The following is a 20399-nucleotide window of genomic DNA, read 5'->3' as shown; positions in this document are numbered from 1 at the left end:
TGGCATGTACTATACAATCATTGACTGCTGTACACCACATGAGCAGAAGAGTGCTCCAGTCCTGGCATGTACTATACAATCATTGACTGCTGTACACCACATGAGCAGAAGAGTGCTCCAGTCCTGGCATGACTATACAATTTGACTGCTGTACACCACATGAGCAGAAGAGTGCTCCAGTCCTGGCATGTACTATACAATCATTGACTGCTGTACACCACATGAGCAGAAGAGTGCTCCAGTCCTGGCATGTACTATACAATCATTGACTGCTGTACACCACATGAGCAGAAGAGTGCTCCAGTCCTGGCATGTACTATACAATCATTGACTGCTGTACACCACATGAGCAGAAGAGTGCTCCAGTCCTGGCATGACTATACAATCATTGACTGCTGTACACCACATGAGCAGAAGAGTGCTCCAGTCCTGGCATGTACTATACAATCATTGACTGGTGTACACCACATGAGCAGAAGAGTGCTCCAGTCCTGGCATGTACTATACAATCATTGACTGGTGTACACCACATGAGCAGAAGAGTGCTCCAGTCCTGGCATGTACTATACAATCATTGACTGGTGTACACCACATGAGCAGAAGAGTGCTCCAGTCCTGGCATGTACTATACAATCATTGACTGCTGTACACCACATGAGCAGAAGAGTGCTCCAGTCCTGGCATGTACTATACAATCATTGACTGCATGTACACCACATGAGCAGAAGAGTGCTCCAGTCCTGGCATGTACTATACAATCATTGACTGCTGTACACCACATGAGCAGAAGAGTGCTCCAGTCCTGGCATGTACTATACAATCATTGACTGCTGTACACCACATGAGCAGAAGAGTGCTCCAGTCCTGGCATGACTATACAATCATTGACTGCTGTACACCACATGAGCAGAAGAGTGCTCCAGTCCTGGCATGTACTATACAATCATTGACTGGTGTACACCACATGAGCAGAAGAGTGCTCCAGTCCTGGCATGTACTATACAATCATTGACTGGTGTACACCACATGAGCAGAAGAGTGCTCCAGTCCTGGCATGTACTATACAATCATTGACTGCTGTACACCACATGAGCAGAAGAGTGCTCCAGTCCTGGCATGTACTATACAATCATTGACTGCTGTACACCACATGAGCAGAAGAGTGCTCCAGTCCTGGCATGACTATACAATTTGACTGCTGTACACCACATGAGCAGAAGAGTGCTCCAGTCCTGGCATGTACTATACAATCATTGACTGCTGTACACCACATGAGCAGAAGAGTGCTCCAGTCCTGGCATGTACTATACAATCATTGACTGCTGTACACCACATGAGCAGAAGAGTGCTCCAGTCCTGGCATGTACTATACAATCATTGACTGCTGTACACCACATGAGCAGAAGAGTGCTCCAGTCCTGGCATGACTATACAATCATTGACTGCTGTACACCACATGAGCAGAAGAGTGCTCCAGTCCTGGCATGTACTATACAATCATTGACTGGTGTACACCACATGAGCAGAAGAGTGCTCCAGTCCTGGCATGTACTATACAATCATTGACTGGTGTACACCACATGAGCAGAAGAGTGCTCCAGTCCTGGCATGTACTATACAATCATTGACTGGTGTACACCACATGAGCAGAAGAGTGCTCCAGTCCTGGCATGTACTATACAATCATTGACTGCTGTACACCACATGAGCAGAAGAGTGCTCCAGTCCTGGCATGTACTATACAATCATTGACTGCATGTACACCACATGAGCAGAAGAGTGCTCCAGTCCTGGCATGACTATACAATCATTGACTGCTGTACACCACATGAGCAGAAGAGTGCTCCAGTCCTGGCATGTACTATACAATCATTGACTGCTGTACACCACATGAGCAGAAGAGTGCTCCAGTCCTGGCATGTACTATACAATCATTGAATGCTGTACACCACATGAGCAGAAGAGTGCTCCAGTCCTGGCATGTACTATACAATCATTGACTGCGCGTACACTACATGAGCAGAAGAGCTAGTGCATGTTAACATTAACGATACATGCAGTATAACACCAGAGGAAGATTGTCCGGTCAATTAAAACATGCGTCCAGAAGATTTTACTGTATATCAGAGGATTGAAGGTACCAAAGGAAGAATAAGACAATTGGAATCCAATTAAAGTCCAGATATAATTATTGTTGACCCTCACTGCCGTATATAGCGGGTAATTTTCGTGGCGTTATTTTTGCGGGCAAGCTGGTCTACATAAAAATGTTCCTCATGAAAATGTAGGCGTGGCTTACCGTAACGCATCCAATGAAGTTAACGAAATCTATGCTCACGAAAATCACTGTTTTCCAGATAAACCAATTTTTTGCCCCACGAAAATTATCCGCTATATAATACAGTATATCCCATCATAATTATAACACAGTACAGTACGTACACTGCATGTATACATGCAGCGGCCCATAATTATATAAAACTGTGCAATAATTTTTATGTGCTGACATAACAATTTACCAAGTACTGACAAATCCTGGTAGCAATCTCTTCCTTCCTCAGATCCAATAAGATCCTAATCAGTGCTCTGAAGGTTGCTTCGCTGGGTTCGTGACCCCTCCAGATTGACAAACAGTTGATCACTGCCACTAGATTGCCACTAACAAAAGCGTCTCTCTTCACGCCAGCTTTTTCATTGTCAGTCAACTTCATTGGGTTGAGGTAGAGCTCCACATTATCAAAGTGCATAGCTACTAGAGTAAGGTCATCTTGAGCAATCTTTTGATCCAACTGCTCGTCAGTGACTCCCTGCTTGACCATCAACTCATGGAGGCTGGTAGTCCCTGGATCCTACACATGGCGGAAACCATAGTAACTAGACCCACTAACAGACAGCCCAATCCAGGCAAATCAACAACATTTAAGTGGACTAGGGTACAAGGGTACACATTATTAAATCACCCGATTTTTGCCACGTGGCACATAAAGGAAATGGTTTGGACCCTTTAAGACTTAGCAAACTTATATAGACATCAGTTTTAGCAGACATTGAAGTATATAATTATAGCTATGATACGTACCTGTATGTGAGCATCTCCATACTTCATTTGGTGCTCCAGTTGTCCAGTGATTGCAGTGTCTACAATGTTCCTTAGAGCAGACAAATCACTAGAACCTAAGCAAGTAATTAATGGCGTGAACAATTGTTGCTTTTTGACCTCAGAGATCAAAGGAATAGCAGTGCCAATAATTATATGACATATTGCACTGTGGTCAGTTCTGTATACATGGCATACAGAAATATGACTTCCTTTGGTACATTCACTTGAGTCATGCAGCAAATGGCTTCAAGGCAACAGAGTATTACATGGCACAATATATATACTCTGTATAACGGTTAATTTTTGTTCGTATGAAATGCCCAATAAAATATTTAGCTCAGGATAGTTACGGTAAAACATATTCCGGGTAAACTAGTTTCGTAGTTTTAATTTTTGTATGATGCTCTATACAATACAAAAAAATTTCCCCCATACGAAAATAACCTGCTGTGGTACATTCGTACGTTACTTTATCTGATCATCAGTGAATTTACCTCTTCTAGTATGAAGTTGACTGTCCTCAGTATCAGCTGATGTAGCTCCTAGTCTATGGACTGGATCTGCTGAGTGTTGGAGACTTTCTGATGACAGGGACCCCTCATACATGATGTGTGGTTTTAAATCAGCAGATTTATCAGCTCTTTGAGTATAAACTTGACCGTTACCATCAGCCTGTGTGAAGAGAAGTAATCTCATGCAGTGCTCCAGTCCTGGCATGACTATACAATCATTGACTGCTGTACACCACATGAGCAGAAGAGTGCTCCAGTCCTGGCATGTACTATACAATCATTGACTGCTGTACACCACATGAGCAGAAGAGTGCTCCAGTCCTGGCATGTACTATACAATCATTGACTGCTGTACACTACATGAGCAGAAGAGTGCTCCAGTCCTGGCATGCACTATACAATCATTGACTGCTGTACATGAGCAGAAGAGTGCTCCAGTCCTGGCATGTACTATACAATCATTGACTGGTGTACACCACATGAGCAGAAGAGTGCTCCAGTCCTGGCATGTACTATACAATCATTGACTGGTGTACACCACATGAAAAGAAGAGTGCTCCAGTCCTGGCATGTACTATACAATCATTGACTGCTGTACACCACATGAGCAGAAGAGTGCTCCAGTCCTGGCATGTACTATACAATCATTGACTGCTGTACACCACATGAGCAGAAGAGTGCTCCAGTCCTGGCATGCACTATACAATCATTGACTGCTGTACACCACATGAGTAGAAGAGTGCTCCAGTCCTGGCATGCACTATACAATCATTGACTGCTGTACACCACATGAGCAGAAGAGTGCTCCAGTCCTGGCAAGACTATACAATCATTGACTGCTGTACACCACATGAGCAGAAGAGTGCTCCAGTCCTGGCAAGACTATACAATCATTGACTGCTGTACACCACATGAGCAGAAGAGTGCTCCAGTCCTGGCATGTACTATACAATCATTGACTGCTGTACACCACATGAGCAGAAGAGTGCTCCAGTCCTGGCATGTACTATACAATCATTGACTGCTGTACACCACATGAGTAGAAGAGTGCTCCAGTCCTGGCATGTACTATACAATCATTGACTGCTGTACACCACATGAGCAGAAGAGTGCTCCAGTCCTGGCATGTACTATACAATCATTGACTGCTGTACACCACATGAGCAGAAGAGTGCTCCAGTCCTGGCAAGACTATACAATCATTGACTGCTGTACACCACATGAGCAGAAGAGTGCTCCAGTCCTGGCATGCACTATACAATCATTGACTGCTGTACACCACATGAGCAGAAGAGTGCTCCAGTCCTGGCAAGACTATACAATCATTGACTGCTGTACACCACATGAGCAGAAGAGTGCTCCAGTCCTGGCATGCACTATACAATCATTGACTGCTGTACACCACATGAGCAGAAGAGTGCTCCAGTCCTGGCATGCACTATACAATCATTGACTGCTGTACACCACATGAGCAGAAGAGTGCTCCAGTCCTGGCATGCACTATACAATCATTGACTGCTGTACACCACAAGAGCAGAAGAGTGCTCCAGTCCTGGCATGCACTATACAATCATTGACTGCTGTACACCACACGAGCAGAAGAGTGCTCCAGTCCTGGCATGCACTATACAATCATTGACTGCTGTACACCACACCAGCAGAAGAGTGCTCCAGTCCTGGCATGCACTATACAATCATTGACTGCTGTACACCACACGAGCAGAAGAGTGCTCCAGTCCTGGCATGTACTATACAATCATTGATTGCTGTACACCACATGAGCAGAAGAGTGCTCCAGTCCTGGCATGCACTATACAATCATTGACTGCTGTACACCACATGAGCAGAAGAGTGCTCCAGTCCTGGCATGCACTATACAATCATTGACTGCTGTACACCACATGAGCAGAAGAGTGCTCCAGTCCTGGCATGCACTATACAATCATTGACTGCTGTACACCACATGAGCAGAAGAGTGCTCCAGTCCTGGCATGCACTATACAATCATTGACTGCTGTACACCACATGAGCAGAAGAGTGCTCCAGTCCTGGCATGCACTATACAATCATTGACTGCTGTACACCACATGAGCAGAAGAGTGCTCCAGTCCTGGCATGCACTATACAATCATTGACTGCTGTACACCACATGAGCAGAAGAGTGCTCCAGTCCTGGCATGCACTATACAATCATTGACTGCTGTACACCACATGAGCAGAAGAGTGCTCCAGTCCTGGCATGCACTATACAATCATTGACTGGTGTACACCACATGAGCAGAAGAGTGCTCCAGTCCTGGCATGCACTATACAATCATTGACTGCTGTACACCACATGAGCAGAAGAGTGCTCCAGTCCTGGCATGTACTATACAATCATTGACTGCTGTACACCACATGAGCAGAAGAGTGCTCCAGTCCTGGCATGTACTATACAATCATTGACTGCTGTACACCACATGAGCAGAAGAGTGCTCCAGTCCTGGCATGTACTATACAATCATTGACTGCTGTACACCACATGAGTAGAAGAGCTAGTGCATGTTAACATTAACGATACATGCAGTATAACACCAGAGGAAGATTGTCCGGTCAATTAAAACATTTGTCCAGAAGATTTTACTCTATATCAGAGGATTGGAGGTACCAAAGGAAGAATAAGACGATCAGAATCAATTAAAGTCCAGATATAATTATTGTTGACCCTCACTGCCGTATATAGCGGGTAATATTCGTGGGGTATAAGTATTTGTTATTTTTATGGGCAGGCTGGCCTACACGAAATTTTTCTCACAAAAACGTAGGCGTTTCTAATTTTTTTACCGCACGAAAATTATACTCCCTGTACGGTATCCCGTCCTATAACACACTGAGTACAGTACGTACACTGCATGTATACATGTAGCGGCCCATAAAAACTGTGCAATAATTTTTACGTGCTGACATAACAATTTACCAAATACTGACAAATCCTGGTAGCTAGCTCTTCCTTCCTCAGATCCAATAAGATCCTAATCAGTGCTCTAAAGGTTGCTTTGCTGGGTTCTTCGTGACCCCTCCAGATTGACAAACAGTTGATCACTGCCACTAGATTGCCACTAACAAAAGCGTCTCTCTTCACGTCAGCTTTTTCATTGTCAGTCAACTTCAGTGGGTTGAGGTAGAGCTCCACATTATCAAAGTGCATAGCTACTGGAGCAAGGTCGTCTTGTTCAATCTCTCGATCCAACTGCTCGTTAGTGACTCCATGCTTGACCATCAACTCATGGAGGCTGGTAGTTCCTGGATCCTGCATATGACGGAAACGATAGTAACTAGACCCACTAATAGACAGCCTAATCCGGGCAAATCAACAAAATGTAAGTGGACTAGGGTACAAGGACACATATTCACCAAATTTGTGCCACGTCGGCAATGATTTGGACCCTTTAGACTTAGCAAACTCATATATAGACATGCAGTTTTAGCACATTGAAGTAATTATAGCTATGATACCTACCTGTATGTGAGCATCTCCATACTTCATTTGGTACTCCAGTTGTCCAGTGATTGGAGTGTCTACAATGTAATTCCTTAGAGCAGACAAATCACTAGAACCTAAGTAAGTAATTAATGGTGTGAACAATTTAAACCATTGTTGCCTTTTGACCTCTGAGATCAAAGGAATAGCAGTTCCAATAATTATAATTATGACATTATTATTGCACTGTGGTCAGTTTTGCATGCACTATAATAATTATTATGGCATACAGAAATATATGACTTCCTTTGGTACATTCACTTGAGTCATGCAGCAAATGGCTTCAAGGCAACAAAGTATTACATGGCACAATAATTATAATTATACATACCGTACAACGGTTAATTTTTGTTGGTGCAAATTTTTGGATGAAATGCCCAATAAAATATTTAGTATTTACAGCTCAGGATAGTTACGGTGAACGTATTCCGGGTAGAAAAAGTTTGTAATTTGTATGATGCTCTATACAATACGAAATATACAAAAATTTCCCCATATACGAAAATAACGGTACATACATACGTTACTTTATCTGATCATCAGTGAATTTACCTCTTCTATGGAGTTGACTGTTCCTAGTACCAGCTGATGTAGCTCCTAATCTCTGGACTGGAGCTGCTGAGTATTGGAGTCTTTCTGATGACAGGGACCCCTCATCTATATAAGAGTAATCAGTGAATAACAGTGTTACAGTTGTTGAAACAGCACAACCTGATGATGGCGTCTTCGCAACAGAGACAGTATCATAGTGTTCTCTAATCGTTGACTTTTGATTTCTATCAATACGGAGTTCACCTGACGCTGCATGAGAACAAAAGATTGATATTATTGGTACACACTACATGTAAGCGCTATTATAATAGTCATGCATATACTGATAGTAACTATTGAGTTCTGAAGTCATACCTAAGGTAGGGGTAGAGGGTATCTGGTGATCCTGTGAAGAGTAATACAATATTTATTAATTCACAATTCAGTGATCCTCTTGAATGTAAGCTACACTGTACTAGAATGAAAACAATAATTACTGTACAGTACACACTCGCTTGCAAGTGTGGGTGAAAGTAGATTAAATCACCCATGCACGCTTGGATCGGTCAGTGTGCAAATTACAAGCCAATGACAAATACAGGAAGTCACATATACATCTGATGCACAATATGCCTACGTTCGATATACTCTCTCTCCATTATAATTATACTCTTGATTATACAAAGAAGCAAGTCAAATTAAAGAATCAATTTACCATAGAGTTTGTACACAGCTATACGGACAACGCACCATTTGCTCATCACCACTGATACTAAACACAGTCGAGGGATCAATATAATCATGAGCCACACCAGCTAAGTCCTGTATGTACATAAAAGGAAGAGGAACTAGTAAAGCAAGTTATACAATTAATTACCACTATATACGAGGTCCTGTATGTGTATATAATACTATTGGTGACACAACGTGTCATGGGGCGAGCGTGTTAGCAGTACAGGTGTTTTGATGCATGTTGTTAGACCCTGTTTGAACTTATGGAACGAAAGTACTGTAGGTGCTGATATAAGCATAAACGTTTGTGAAAAGCTGTTTTAAGAACAGGGCTTTGTTGTTTACGTTTGGCTAGCCTGACTACTTTCTCTTCAGCTGTTTCTTGGGCTCTTGCTTGTCTCTCTCGATCCCTCCTTATTCGAAGTCTTTCTTGTTTGCGTTCGTTGTCAGTATTCATTTTATGCAACTTTTTCTTATGCCTCCAGTTGTACAATAGGAATACATGAGGAATACACGAAATTGGTAAGGACCGCGTGTGTAAAAACCGGCTATCAGGCCGTACCAACGTACCATTACATACATACAGCTACCGCCGTCACTAAGTTAAGGCTCGCTACGCTCGCCCCAAATATTGAGTTTAATGTCTAATGACGAAATTTGAAATAGAGACATGTATTAATTGATAAACTATTATAGTTACCAGAGGGTTTCTCCCAGTGAAGACGCTGTACTTGTTGAAAGTCTCCTTCAGACAGCTGTAAGTTCCCTCAGTCTCACTCCTCCACGTCTCAAGGGCCTGGACCACCTCCTGTCTGGGATTGACCGACTGAATGTTGACATTAGAAAGGCTCAGAATTCTTCTGTACATGCGACTGTTTCGAGCTACTTGATCCCGATCTTCAATGTCGGGGTTGGAAAATTGGCCGGCAAAAAGGGAAATAAAAGCTCCGCAGATTTTCTCATCTTTCTTGGCATTCTTGTCACTGTGGATACACTGCATGGTGGTTTGATCCAGGTCAGCGTACGGCTCAAACTGTAAGAGGTGCTTGAAGCCAAAGGCAATTTGTTGTGTTGATTTGATTGTGTTTCTGTTGGAGGAGACAGCTGCTGCAATATCTTTAATGTTGACCAGTGGGAGGTCAGAGGGATTTTTCAGAGAATGCTTGACAACTTCATTTGGATCAATGACCGATTCAATCACATTCACATTGCGGCCAAAACTTTTAACAGTCTCACGAATTGTGCTGATAATTTTAAATCGATGAATCAGACCTTCAGGTCGAACTGTGTCAGAACGCAATTTGAGAACAAGAGATTGACCATTTTCAGCAAGCTCGAGGTGTGCGGTGATCCCATCATCGTTGCACCAGCAGATCCCACTCTTCCACACAGAGCAGAATCTCTGCAGGGAAGGAATATCATCTAGTACTCTGCTTGCAGGGGCAAGTCGAAACATGAACACTATCCTCAGAATGAGGACCTGAAGGCAGCGTGAATCAAAAAACTCCGTGTTCTGAGAAGTTTCGAGTACCCAACCAAAGAGGTACTTGATGCTTTGAGCTTCTTTCCAAACTTGCTCTGGAGTGTTGATTCGAATCAACCCTGGAAAGAAGAGGTATCGAGTGTCAGACTCAGGTACAGAAGTATCTCTGTCAGTGGAAGAAGCAATCTCCTTCGAAATGAAATGCAACACTTGCTTGTCAATAATTTCGAAACACAACTCTAAATGAGACATGTAGGCGATCAGCATCTCTATGTCGTAGCCATTGAATGCTTTCTTGAATTTCGACAAAGGCACTACTCCAGTGCTGGAAGCTAGCTTGCAGTGCTGGCGGAAACTTTTAGGAGCAAACACGGTCCCAGTGACTCTGGACAGAAGCGTTGCTTGGTCAATCACTAAGAAAGACTTCTCCGGAGAGCTGTCATTGCGGAGAAACAAGAGGAGACCTTTTTTATGCAGCTGGTCACAGATCTCTACAAGGTGAGGGACAGTGCTGGGTATGAAAGAAAGAATATCTTGGGTGCGTTTTGACAGACCCTCGTTAAGATCGCTCTTAATTCTTTCGTAGACATTTCTCAAAGACAAAGCAAGGTCGTCTTTAAAGCTTTCGGCAAGATAAATGTAAAAGGTGTGAGCATTTAGGCTGATAGTTTCTGGAGAGCGGAGAATAGCGGAGCTTTTCTGAATCTGTTTTCTTGCTTTTGTCATATCAATCGAATCAGCAAAGCGACAATCCATTGGAATGAACTCTGTGAACTCAAACTTTGGGAATTGCTTGATAATGGGGGCAAAGATGCTCTCTTTTGCTTGTAGATCTTCTCCCATTTCCTTCACCTGGTCAGCATGGCTACCAACTACTATCATGTGTGCTTTGCCTTTCAGATTGGTGCACTGGTTTTGGACGAGGGTCAACCAACGATATGTGGAATCAATAATCGCCTGCTCACTTTCTACAAGCTTAGCACAGAGGATAATGATAGGTGGTGAGGTTTGAACAGCATTCTCCAGAATGGCACAGTGGCTGGTGTAAAACTCTTTCTGGCCAGCAAAATCAAAGTAGATGATTCTCCCAAACTCTTTGGTGTATATTTCGTACGGTATGATCCCAACTGTCCTCGCATCGACGTCATCTACTGGTCTTGCCTTCCGTAGTTTAGACCAAAACCCTTTTGAGCTCAGAATGGACTTCAACAGAGTGCTTTTCCCAACGCCACCATCACCGATGATGAGCACGAACAGAGGAAGGTGTGGGGGTCGCTCAGAGGAGAGCTTTCCGATGAGTTTGCTGTGTTCCTTGTAGACATTAGCAGCCTTGGCTCCGTGTTTCAAGAGTAGCTTAATAATCTCAGAGTTGTTAGTCATATTGAGAGGTTTCTTGCCTTCGTTGTCGGTCACATTCGGATCACTGTGGCATTCTTTTAGTAGACATTCCACTCCGGATATTTGATTGTGTTTTACTGATAGTAAGAACACACCTATACAGAAAACAGAAGATTAATTTGAGGAAAAGAAGGAACGTTTTACGTATCATTTGAATTTCCAAAGAATATTAAAGCATAGAACATTTTGTGGGAGCTAAATCAACGGGTGGCCAGGGGACAGGATTTGTCAATAGTGCCTGAGGAGTGCAGCCCAATCAGATTCCAGATAACGGTATTCATAACCAAACGTGCAGTTAATAATTTTATTTTCATAATGCAGTATTCTGCAGTTGTAATTCATGATGCAGTATTGCATAACACAGCAGTACAAATCCTACATAAGCGTGTTACCCGGTGGCCCAGCTAATTGATGTCAACAATTTGGTTCGAATGTAGGCTGAGATCTAGCCTCGATTCCAGGCCGCGAAAAGAAAGGCGGCCTGGTATACCTTGTATGCGCATGCGCATACATTACCTCAAAAAGGTGGTAATCTGTGTATTTATGGATACTGTCAGTAATATAAACACGAATACTATTTGTATTCTGAAGTTGTAGTCCATTACATAGAGGTATGTATTATGCAATGATGACTGAGTTTTTATGCCCTTTATTGTATCAAGCCAAGTCTCTACTTAACGATATCCTATATACACTATAAGGCTATATACATAATTATGTTATAGGAAAGGCCGCCGATGATGCATGATGTGTTCTTGCATGTGGGTCCCCTGATTAGGCTGTCGTATTTTGCTACCTTTTAAGTTCGACAAGAAGTCATTCTAGAAGCTAATGATCACTCCTGAAAACTTTTAACTCGACACTAGGGAAGTTATTCACTCAAAATCTACTAATGTATTAAAGGGTCCACCACTCTTCCTAGCTGTCTGGGAGGCCTTCTTGAACTGCCTCTTTGATAAACAGAGCTAGAAGAATTAATTAAGCAACATTGCTGCAGCATGAAAGCTGCCATCGTGGTCATGATCATTTTACCACTAACCACATGGTTATTGTAACTTTGTCCGTTTTTTCAATTTGTATGATGTCAATTATTTCGCGCATGCATGCACATGCATACAAGGTATGCCAGGCCGCCAGGCCGCCTTTCTCTTCCTGGCCTGGAATCGAGGCTAGCTGAGATCAGGAGAGTTATATTTTTCCTTCACCTATAAAAAATTGTAACTCTGATATTATTATGGCCAGCTATATGCACAATGCAAAAATTCTGCTGGCAAGTGTTCAAATGAGAATGCCCACAGTTAAATAACTCCAGGCTATGCAATTGTACAGAACCTATATAAGAGCTACAGTATACAAACCAACAGATAAATGAGATTTACTTTTAGTATCACAGTGATGAGTGATGGCGAGATATTTAACCACTTCCCAGTGTCCACCTTTATAGGCCAGAGAGAGTGGGGTGTCACCAGCCTTGTTGACTGGCTCTGCAGAAGATCATCATCGATCAACAAGTAACAGCCGTGCACTGATAGACACTTACTCTTTGGATCAACATGCTTGTTTATGAGAGCCTTGACCATCTCCAGGTTACCACGGGAACACTCAATGGAGAGAGGAGTGTCTCCAGTTTCATTCACTGCAACTGTGAATACAAGCAAGTTGTGAGTGCTAGAAAGATTTGCATGCAGTATATACATGCACATACATTTTGGGTCACACTGATGTTCTTGGGCAAGATATTTGATTGTCTCCAAATGTCCACCTTTGTAGCTCAGAGCAAATGGAGTATCACCAGCCTTGTCAACATTGCCTGCAAATATATACCAATGAACTGCTTTAAAGTGAGCCGCGACTATAATTATCAATCGAAGTGGATACTTGTGAATCATTGCATAATCATCTATAATAATTATTACTATACTGCAATTCTTATACAGCTATTAAAAGCGTATTACATCATTAGTTACATCCAGTCCAGTTGTCAAGGACTGTAATTGCACGTCGTCAAGTGCCTCAGAAAATTAGCTTCGATTAAACACCACGGCGATATAATGAAAACCGTAATGCGCATGAGCGTAGTCAAAAACCTCTAGCTGAGTGTAGCAACATTAAGCAGAGAGCAAGCAGAAGACGTTTTCCAAGAGATGTATTGAGTGTAATGGAGGAGCCTGGGCCTTTAACAACGGTCGGCAGAGGACAGCTAGCTCTAAATGACCTTCTGACAGACGAATTGTACTCTTTTTGTGAAGAAACAAGACAAACCAACTCTGCTGAGGTGAATGATAAGACCAGGAATCTCAATATACTGCAAGAACAACAAGCACCTGGTTGAACCGTTTTATGGAGAGTAGTCCGAAGTTTTCCACTTCCACTCTAAAAAATTGAAAAAGAAAATCTAGATGGAGTGTTGCAGCTATTTTTTAGCACTCTTAAGAAAGAGAATGGAGAGAGCTATGAACCATGCAGCTTGACAACGATGCTAGCATGCTTAGACAGGTTTCTAAGAGAAAACAAGAAGCCTTTCAGTATTCTGCATGTATACAGTCCAAGAATTACTAGTTCTACAATTGTTTGGTCAATATTGGCACTGAGAAGGAACAGAAACGAAAAGAGACCCATGGTAGTCTACTCTGACTCTATTCAATTAATATATATTGACTTCTATATTCACTGTCTATTGAATATCAAATAGTATGGTTACTCCTAACCATATACTACTATAGTAACAAGACTTAGTATAGTGTGTATATGTATAAGGTTCATGCTAACAAAAAAAGTAGAGCTGGTCTATAAGAGTGTTGATATGTATATGCATGTGTTAATTACGATGGTCGTGCAGTGTTTACTATGTTTATAGCCTGCAACAGGTTTGTGTGCATGTGTGCATGTGTGTGTATGTGCATGCATGTGTGGACACAAAAATGAGCTGTTATATAGATCGAACTAGATATACACATTCATGGACTGCTTTAACTGATAATGAGATAATGGTTGAGGCTACTGATAGTTGAAACTTATACGCGATCTTCGAAGGCGAAAACAAACACTGTCTGTTTTCTAATCGTTGCATGCTTTCTATATTCTCGATCAATACCCATTACGGTTATAATCTGTTTACCGCTGTGCGATAAAGCTCAACGCACGAGGTGAATGCTCAATGAGAATCTTGAGTATTACGTTGCTTTGTTCAACTCCTTTGTTATTCATAGGGCTCCCTGCTCCAGTGGTGTAGACAGGATTTTGGTAAAGGCAGGGCTCAAATCGGTTAAGCAGGCCCAGAGCAGATCTAGATGCTGAATTTCAGGGGCCTAAAAAAAGGTCATCACTTTTCCTCAGCAGTCAGCATGCGCATTATAGATGGCCTTTCCCACATCAATTGCATGACGTCATTCTAGTAACTATATATGTATGCAACAGTGCAGAAGAGATGGACAGATCACGGTGATTCAAAAGCTAAGTTGGAGTTGATGGAGTACAAAAGGGGGGGGGGGCTCTAGCCCCGTCAGCCCCATGCCACTGTGCTCCGGCCCTGTTGCCATTATAATATCTTTCACCCATAATTATTGCTATAAACACAGTAAGAATTTGTTACAAGGTCAAGTCAATACTATATACCTATATCTGCAGATAAGTATAATAATTATAATTATATAGGAGCCTATAGCTGTCACTATCTCAATACAATAGCTATCTCTCTCAGTTTAGACTAGCCTGTATAGAAATAGCTCAAGAGTGAAAGAAAGAAACGTTATTTCTCGAGATAAGTTATTTCACCTTTTGGATTGAAGTCCACAGTTTTCACAAGACGCTTGACCCAGTCCAGCCAGCCATAGAATACACTCGCTGACAAAATATTCTCACCTTCCCCTGCATTTAATTGGTTCTGCTATCACAAAATACAATTGTTATAATTATATACTAACACATTTTACAGTACAGACTTAACAGACAGATAGCAAAAGGCACTTTTCTATATACAAGCTTAATACATTTTGCATACTTGTACAACCATAACGAAATTTCACAAACAAGAATCATTACAACAACTTGCTGACCTTGCTGAATGCACACACTCTCTGCCAACTTGTACTCTCCAATGCTCACTAGAGCTTCCACAATATCCTTCCACTGGATGTCAATATTCTTGATTTTGGCTGCCTGGAGAGTTGCTGCTGTGGGATGTTGGCTCTTCTTTATGGTTTCCAGTTGGTCATTGCCCAATCTCAAATGAACACCAAGTTGAAGCCATTGGTCACATTCCAGCTGACTCAGCTGTTCCAGAGTTGGGTACGAGGACAGAGGGTCTACATAATAGTTAAAAAGGGATACCAAAGAGACTCCTGTAGTATCCCGATTGTACTGAGGAGACATGCTAATAGTCCCTGTCATAATTATTGTTATGACCTTGATTATATAGACTGTGCATGATATCACAAGGAAACCAGGCCACTGATCTACTAGCTGTGAAACTCACTAGATATGCTGATGGTTAACTCACCTCTAGGTCCAGGCCGGAACGCCTCCACATAGTCAGCCAAGGCATAGTGCCCACACTGTACGGCCCAATCAGCAGCAGTCCGTCCAACACTGGTCTTGATATCTGCATGGTAAACGTGGTTGAAAAATAAGCTGAGCATGAACTGATACAGTACAAAACAGACACTTTTACACAACACACTAACAGTAATTATTGCAGGAAAATTGAAAGAAATTTGGGGAATAAAAAGAAAGGTGAAGATACAAATGCAAACAGCCTTTTGACCTCTGAGATCAAAGGAATAGCAGTACCAATATATCAGGGTTTCATACAGGATTTTTAGCCAAGGGGGGGGAAATGACGACGGTCGTACGCCGTCTAAAATTTGGCAGAATGATTGTCTAAGGTGCAATTTGGAGGTTTTTGTGCTTAAAACTATTCAGTCTAGTTCTTACTGCATTGTACACCTTCAACTTACCCGAAAAAAATTTTTTTGGCAGAAAAGGTACTCAAATTGACCTCTAGTGTGTGTACAGAGCCGATGGTCCCACTATGTACATGCTCTGCTTATGTTGTAAGGTTTAAATTTCAAAGGGTAATAGTATACATCCAATTTAATTTGTGTACCGTAAGACCTCGATTTAAGGCGACCCTCCAAATATGCGACACCCAGGAGCTTCAGCAATTTTCTGACCTCTAAAAGTAGCAACAGCTGCGTTGACAATTATTTTTTAATGTCGCGTTCTAAATAGAGATAAATGTAGCCACTCCCTAGCCTCGATTGTAGCCCACTGGAAAATCAGTGTTTTTAAACGGCCTGAAATCGAGGCAAGTAAACTCTGTAAAGTTACCTCCAATTAGATGCGACCCTCTAAATATGCGACATCAGGACTTCAATATAATTTTTCAACCTCTAAAAGATGCGACCTCTGGCTTCGTAATTTGTCGCTTTAAATCGAGATCTTATGGTATGTAATCTCCTGTCTGACCTTTTGAAATGTACCATGTGCTAGATTGGATATACATGTATGCACTCCTGATGTATGTAAGAGGCTTTTTCTCAATTGATTTGACTGATACAGTGACACGTAGAATAATCATTATATAATGATTATTCTACATGTAGATCTATCTGAATCACTGTACAATTTGGTATGACATCATTAATTTTTCATATTTCTAGGGGGGAAATCCCAGGGCGCCCCCCCCTCTCTGTATGAAACCCTGTATATGGCATATTGCACTGTGGTCAGTTTTGTTTATGGCATACAGAAAGTTGACCTTTTGGTGAAGTGCCCCACTTGTAGTAGATACTGATCTCTGGTTTAGGCCCTTGACCACAATCTATACTATCAAGAGTGCATAAGAAGCGAACTACTGATACTTCTACACAAACACTGTGCACAAAGTATCATCCTGTCAATTGCATGTGAGCAACTCGCAATTGATAATGTTTGTGCATAATTGCGCAATGCACAGAAGTTGTTAATAGTGAGTAAAGAGTGCAAGTGAAGAGGATAAACTCGACTATTGTCTCTATTTAGATGATTTTTGTGAAGAGATCGTCTCCTATCAGTGTGCAGTGAGCAGTTCCACAAGCTCTTAACGTTGAACGTGAACAACTAGCTAGAATTGTTTGATTACCACACCCCTAAAAACGTCACGGTTAACATTTACTAGGAGATTACTAGTAAATTTACAATACTTTATCACGTGCGAGTCATGTTACTTTTGTGCACAGTGTTTGTGTAGAAGTATCAGTAGTTCGACACTCTTCTCTTCTTATGCACTCTTGCTGCTACGGTGGTTTTCCATATCTTTGCAGGGCTATACTCCAAAGCACTGCAACCACAACATATTGGTTGGCTTCTGTTATGATTGTCAGTAACAGCTGAATCATAACTTAATTACCATTATGGCTTCTGTTATGATTGTCAGTAACAAACTAACACTGAATCATAACTTGGGCCTGTAAAATGCAGACTCCTTATGGATGTATAACTGGGAAATTTGATGGGTGTTTTAATTTGGCGATTTACCGAAGATTGCCAAATTTAAAACTGCCAAATTTAAATTTTCTGGTGGATACAACGTCACTGTATAGTATTGCATTGCATTCGCCAAATAATCACCAAATTTTCCAGTTGTACAGTACGTCAACTTTCCTCATAACTCGTCTAACTGAAGTGATTGCGATGGTAGCTCAGCTAACCTAGCTGTTGCTTGATTCATTGTGGCAAAAGGATATGAGTTAAAACTTGTATATATATATAGGGAGCTGAGGGCCTGTATTTACTATCCATGTATTGATTTAATGAGCCATTCGCAGTTTCACAGTATAGAAGCGTTTATACTTAGACATGCATGGCTTGAGACAAGCATATGACTACTGGCAGGATCAACCAGGTAACACTCCTGGTGGTGCCCTTCCGTCAATTCCTTTAAGTTTCAGCCTTGCGACCATACTCCCTATCCATGCATTTTATCCGGGTCTATAACCACCGCTGCATATGTATTGAACCCAAATCCGAAAGGAAGGAGTTGCTCACAATTGGATTTTTCCGGAAGCAGCAAGTTGACCTTGCGAGCATCATAAACGAGTAAAGTAGACTGTCGTTAATCCAGTCACCCTTGGGACCATGCAGCTTGGCCGGAATAGCGAGGTGGCTGTATGTCAGGAAATAGCTGTGGCTTAAAAACGACCTTACCTCGAATCTAATGACTAATTTTGCGGTTCTTGTCTTGAGGATAATGAAGATAATGAATCATTTTGTTCTCAAATTCAATTTTTATTTGCTAAACCACACCCAAAACGTCATATCCGGCCGTAATACACGTATAAAATTAGGTTGAAAATCTTGTTTGGGACAGCCAGCACTGGCTGGTATACAGAATAGCGAGTGGCTGTACTTCAGGGCGAGTTTTGTGCAGTAAACATAATAGCTAGCATTCCGTGCCAAGCCAAATGGCCGGTATGACATCTCCCCCATAAAATTTGCATTATATATATAGATACTAGTTGTATATGATTGAGTGTCCATAGCTGGCAATTTTACATACTAACAGGCCGGGTATTGAAATAACAGTTGATCTTTTTTTAGCGAAATGTTTACTTTTCTTATTCCCCCTCTACTTACTAAAATAACACAGACAAAGGTAATCACTACAGTGTAGTTGCAGTGCTCTTGGTATAGTTCACGTGCACGTTACTACAACATTGTGATTGCGCTATACAGCACACTGATGCTAATTAAAGGACAGATCACCCGCAGTATAGTGAAGGGGTAAAGCGACCACACACAGCTGTACTATATAACTCAGGCTCACCTGTAGGACAGTAGTGCTCCAGTAACAGCTTAGCAGTGGCCTTCCTGTTGTGTACACATGCCTCGTGTAAGGGGGTCGAACCAAACGTAGCTGCAGCAGCTACAATGGCTCCAAACTTAATCAGTAGTTCTGAACTTAGGATATGGATGCTAATGTTAGTGGAGTGTATCCATTCTGCTCTCTAGTGTAGTAGTCACTGTTGTTTGGTGGAGCTCCTCTCTTCAGCAGATGAAGCACTTCTTGGTCACAGCCATTCTCACTAGCCAAGTAGAGTTGTTCAGCAAGGTTGTCACTATATGGGGAGAATCAGATAGATGAGAACTGCCATCATTGATTAGTTAGTAATTGGGTGTGTCAAAATTCTGTGTATAATAGATCTAGATCTATAACAGTGTTACTGTCAACAGTAATCCGTTTGATAGTGCATGTATAAGCAATATAAAATAGGCCATTAGTGCATGCATGCTAAGCAGTTTCTTACCTGTTAGTATCCATTGTATAAAGTAGTCACCAACTCTACTCAACACTCAGTCTGACAGCTCTGAAACAGATATTTGATAGCAATTTGGTTTAATTCTGACATCAATGGTCAAATCACACCACCAAACATGGTCACCTCACATAGGAAAAGATATAGCCTCGATCCCAGGCCGAGTTTTCGCTTTTATAACGGTTAGGCAAACAACTGGCAGTTGTTTGCCTAACCGTTATAAAAGCGAAAACTCGGCCTGGGATCGAGGCTAGAAAAGATAATGCTACAACGGGGAAATAATCACACACATCTAAGAGTGACAACAATGCACATGCAACTTAATAATACCAGCTCACATTACATGCATATACTATATTATTCACGTGGGATGCATTAATAAAGTGTTGCACCAGCTCCGATTTTTCCTATTGGAAAGCTCGGTCGAAAATATAGTGGCTGGTGCGAGACTATTAGTAAACTACTACAGTATAGACTCTCATTAATCCGTCACCCTTGAGACAGTGCAGCTTGGCCAGAATAGCATGCAGTGATACAGAGTGGTGCATGGAATGCATGTTTTGTGTGTGTGTGTACGTGTGCATGGTGTAGGCTTAGTATACAGTATAATTATACTCATGGCACTAGCTCTGCAGTGAACATGCAGCACAATGTGATGCTCGGAATCGACCAATGGCACTGTGCAGCAGGCACTTCAAGGTTCCAGAAATGAACATAACCTATATATACAACAAAACAAGTCAATAAACAAAAGCAACCTGCATGCACAGAGGTATATACAGTAGCTAGCCTCGATCCCAGGCCGATCCGTCTCTAATTGAACGCTAGG

The 20399-nt window shown here is 41.9% G+C and overlaps 1 protein-coding gene across 1 annotated transcript in view; it reads right to left on the bottom strand.

Annotated features, from left to right (window-relative positions):
- Positions 1 to 19575, bottom strand: part of LOC135337178 (uncharacterized) — a 32138-nt gene extending 12563 nt beyond the window's left edge. The window contains exons 1-19 of the mRNA XM_064533077.1: positions 19562 to 19575; positions 19318 to 19372; positions 19081 to 19261; positions 15775 to 15876; positions 15332 to 15580; positions 15051 to 15143; positions 12982 to 13086; positions 12817 to 12918; positions 12656 to 12760; positions 9096 to 11371; positions 8414 to 8485; positions 8039 to 8069; positions 7844 to 7933; positions 7685 to 7789; positions 7112 to 7209; positions 6569 to 6901; positions 3595 to 3772; positions 3080 to 3174; positions 2520 to 2849 (exon numbers count right to left, since the gene is read on the bottom strand). Of these exons, the coding sequence (XP_064389147.1) occupies positions 2520 to 2849; positions 3080 to 3174; positions 3595 to 3772; positions 6569 to 6901; positions 7112 to 7209; positions 7685 to 7789; positions 7844 to 7933; positions 8039 to 8069; positions 8414 to 8485; positions 9096 to 11371; positions 12656 to 12760; positions 12817 to 12918; positions 12982 to 13086; positions 15051 to 15143; positions 15332 to 15580; positions 15775 to 15876; positions 19081 to 19261; positions 19318 to 19372; positions 19562 to 19575 (4614 nt within the window). The remainder of the gene's footprint in view (positions 1 to 2519; positions 2850 to 3079; positions 3175 to 3594; positions 3773 to 6568; positions 6902 to 7111; positions 7210 to 7684; positions 7790 to 7843; positions 7934 to 8038; positions 8070 to 8413; positions 8486 to 9095; positions 11372 to 12655; positions 12761 to 12816; positions 12919 to 12981; positions 13087 to 15050; positions 15144 to 15331; positions 15581 to 15774; positions 15877 to 19080; positions 19262 to 19317; positions 19373 to 19561) is intronic.
- Between the last annotated feature and the right edge of the window lie 824 nt (positions 19576 to 20399).

The sequence above is a fragment of the Halichondria panicea genome, chromosome 6 (genome assembly GCF_963675165.1).
Source record: "Halichondria panicea chromosome 6, odHalPani1.1, whole genome shotgun sequence".
Lineage (NCBI taxonomy): Eukaryota > Metazoa > Porifera > Demospongiae > Suberitida > Halichondriidae > Halichondria > Halichondria panicea.
The sequence above is the reverse complement of the archived record's forward strand: the minus strand, read 5'-3'. Positions and strand labels throughout refer to the sequence as shown.